We start from the raw sequence: 3,162 nt of genomic DNA, 5'->3' as shown, positions 1-3,162 counted from the left end.
TCAGTGCCAGAAATCGACGTTGGCCGTCCGGGCGCCCATTTTGGCCGCCCCAGTGGCGTGGCTCGAAGCTTAGGAGTCTAATTGAAGGCCCAAGCCTTACATGAGGTTCGTTCACTGCCCGGGCACGCTCCTAGGCCGCCCAATCATCGAGTTTTGCTGATCCGGCCTAGTTTTTGCTCTGTTTTAACTCTTTTGGACCAAATTCTATTTTGGCACGCCTCTAACACTATTTAAAGAACCATGAGATTCTAGATTTTGTATTCCTGACTAAGAAGAGCATAACAATATACTCTTTTTTCTTCGCCATTGAGTTTATATATATAAAAAGTAAAGTGAATTATATTTTTATATATATAAGGACAAAATTATTAATTAAGCTAAAGATATATACTCAAGATATAAGAGTATACAGTTTTTCAACCTGAAAAAGAATAGAAAATTTAAGAAAAACAGTTGGGGTAATATTTTAGTGGGCCTACACACATTAAATATGCAGCAATTAATATTTTATAATAAATTATTACAAATAAAAACAATAAAATTCAATGAGCATTAGAAGAAAGTGTTTGATTTCTTATTATATTACCATGTAGTGATTAAGAGCTAAAATAATACAGGGAAAAAAGTATGAAAATATTAAATACAGAACAAAATATTTAATGTCATATTATATTATATTTTATAAATCATAAATACAGAATAAAATATAATGGACATTAATTATGAAAGTATTAAATATATAATGAGCATTAAATATGAAAGTATATTAAATACAAAATGTACAGTTTTTTTAAATATCAATCTAATATCTTAATATAATGAATGTTTGAAAAAAAAGTTATCATATATTATATATTATATATCATATCAAAGTTTTGTTATAATAAAAAAATAATTATAAAAAATAGATACACAATTTAATTTTAAGTGCGAGTTTCTATCTATTAGTTTTTTCCATTATTTTTTCTTTATTACATTTCATTTTATTTTATTTGTTATATCAGATTTTTCATTATAACTTAGAAATATTATTAAAAGTAAAATCAGTAAAGAAATTATTTACATTAAATAATAACATTATATTACATATTGTTATAGATTTTTTATGTTGAGGATTCAAATGTTAAAGTATAAAATTAAAAGTATAATTAACCCATGAACAAAATATATACATATTAAAATGTAGATGCTATTCCTCCTAAATAATTATATTGACTACAAACATCAAAATTATTTCAATATAAAATAGAACCAAATACCTATATTCTGAATTCCAAATTACCAACTTGGTTAAAATAATCAGACCAATTAATATATATTTTTTTTCAAGAGATAAAGTCAGTCTGACTTTCATATCACTAAACAAAAAAAACAAAACAAAAATAATACACTAAAACAAATATTTTTTATTAAATTAATTGAAAAGTATTAGAGAAACATTTTATTAAAATGTTATAATCTTTCGCTAATCCTCAACTACAATTATTTACTTTTTATAAAGAAAATTATATCTTAAAAATGGATACTCACTGTTACATCATTTTTTCAAATGCAATCTTAAAAAAATATACTTTTTGACAAATATAAATTTTTTACATTTGATATTATTATTATTTTCACTTTTTACTCTTTTTTTTTAAATTATTAAATTTTATTTTTTATAACCATTTTATTTTATATATTTTTATATTACATGTTAAATTAATGTAAATATATATTCGTCAAATGTTACTTTTTAACCTTTCCTAAAAATCGGTGGATTTTTTGTTTCCCAAATAGTTTTTCATTTTGTTGAGAAATCACCATCATTTCCAAACTATAAATTCATTCACAAGCTCTTTCGTCTTTCTCCATCTAAGATTCTCAGTCAAAAGCATTTCATCTACCTTTGTTCTCTATCCATATCCTTTTTTCTTCTACAATGGTAGACTTTCCCCTCCAAAACATCCTCTTTCGTAACTCAGATTCTGAATCCTCTATGGTGAGGCTTATCATCGTAAAGGTAGCTTCTGGATGTGACATCATTGAATCCATTCTTGATGTTGGTCGGAAAAATCACACCAGTCTCACTATTCAAAGTGCCTCTGGTACCATTGCCTCGGTAACCCTTGGTGACAACCCTGATGTAAGGTTTTATGGGCCATTCAACATAGTTTCTCTTACTGGCTCCTACTTATATCACAACCAAGACACCCCTCTCTTGGAACTCATCCCTCCGCCTTCCTTTTCCTTTGGGCTCATTCTCTCCACCCGTCATGGTTCTGCATTTGGTGGTAATGTCGGTGGTCGACTCATCGCACATAATGATGTCAACTTGACCATCTTCACCTTCAATAATGAGTCTTAGATTAAGTTTGTTAAGAAACTGTTGCAGAGATTATGTTTTTTAATGTTGTGTTGTGGAAAGATGGATCAACATGGTTGTTTCAGTGTTCTTCTAAATGAACTTTTTTCAGTAACGAATGACTCTCATCTCATTGAGATAATTTAGTTCTTGTTCGTGTCATTTTTATCCCTTTGAGAAAAGACTTCTTACTTCAAAATTTGTCACCTGAGTTCAGATAGAAACTAGTATCAACTTGACTTTTGGTATAACTTTTTTTATTTAATAAACATTAATTTCTTCTTTTACCATTATAATTCCATGTTCATCATCCGTATATTCTGGGAAAAAATGTTTGCGCTTTATGATTTTTTTTTTCAGATCATGTATTTACTCTACTCTGTTATGTAAATATGAAAAAAAGTGTTCGTGTTTTATTTCTTCATGGTGCTCTAATTAGGAATGGATAAAGTATACTGAAGTGCATTGTAGTATAAAAATGTGTAGTTAATTATAAAATAATTCATCTAAACTAAACTAAACTGAATTAAAAAATAGTTTGGTTGAACTGAATGAATTTTTTTTAGATCATTTGTAGTGTAGTACAGTTTAGTGAACTATTATTTAGTTTACTTATAATGCAATTCAATCTCATTTTTTTCCAAGACTAAATTGTTACATCTATAGTTATCAAATTCGCGAGTTAATTTAACTTAACTCGCGACGAATTTGCGTTCTTATTCATACTGACCGAGTTAATTCGATAATAAATTTGTTTCTTAGTGAACTCGTTAGCCTCGATAGCAAATTCGTTAAAATCGTATAAAATCGTGATTTTG

The 3,162-nt window shown here is 27.6% G+C and overlaps 1 protein-coding gene across 1 annotated transcript; it reads left to right on the top strand.

Moving 5' to 3' along the window:
• The first annotated feature begins 1,921 nt into the window (after window positions 1-1,921).
• LOC106765908 (AT-hook motif nuclear-localized protein 29-like) lies at window positions 1,922-2,347 on the top strand. The gene has a single exon (XM_014650676.1). The coding sequence runs from the start codon at window positions 1,922-1,924 to the stop codon at window positions 2,345-2,347; it is 426 nt and encodes a 141-aa protein (XP_014506162.1).
• The last annotated feature ends 815 nt before the right edge of the window (window positions 2,348-3,162 follow it).

The sequence above is a fragment of the Vigna radiata genome, chromosome 7 (assembly GCF_000741045.1).
Source record: "Vigna radiata var. radiata cultivar VC1973A chromosome 7, Vradiata_ver6, whole genome shotgun sequence".
NCBI lineage: Eukaryota > Viridiplantae > Streptophyta > Magnoliopsida > Fabales > Fabaceae > Vigna > Vigna radiata.
This window is presented reverse-complemented; position numbering and strand designations above follow the sequence as displayed.

Excerpts from the sequence above, each read along its gene's own strand:
- LOC106765908 (XM_014650676.1), top strand. The coding sequence starts at position 1,922 with ATGGTAGACTTTCCCCTCCAAAACATCCTCTTTCGTAACTCAGATTCT.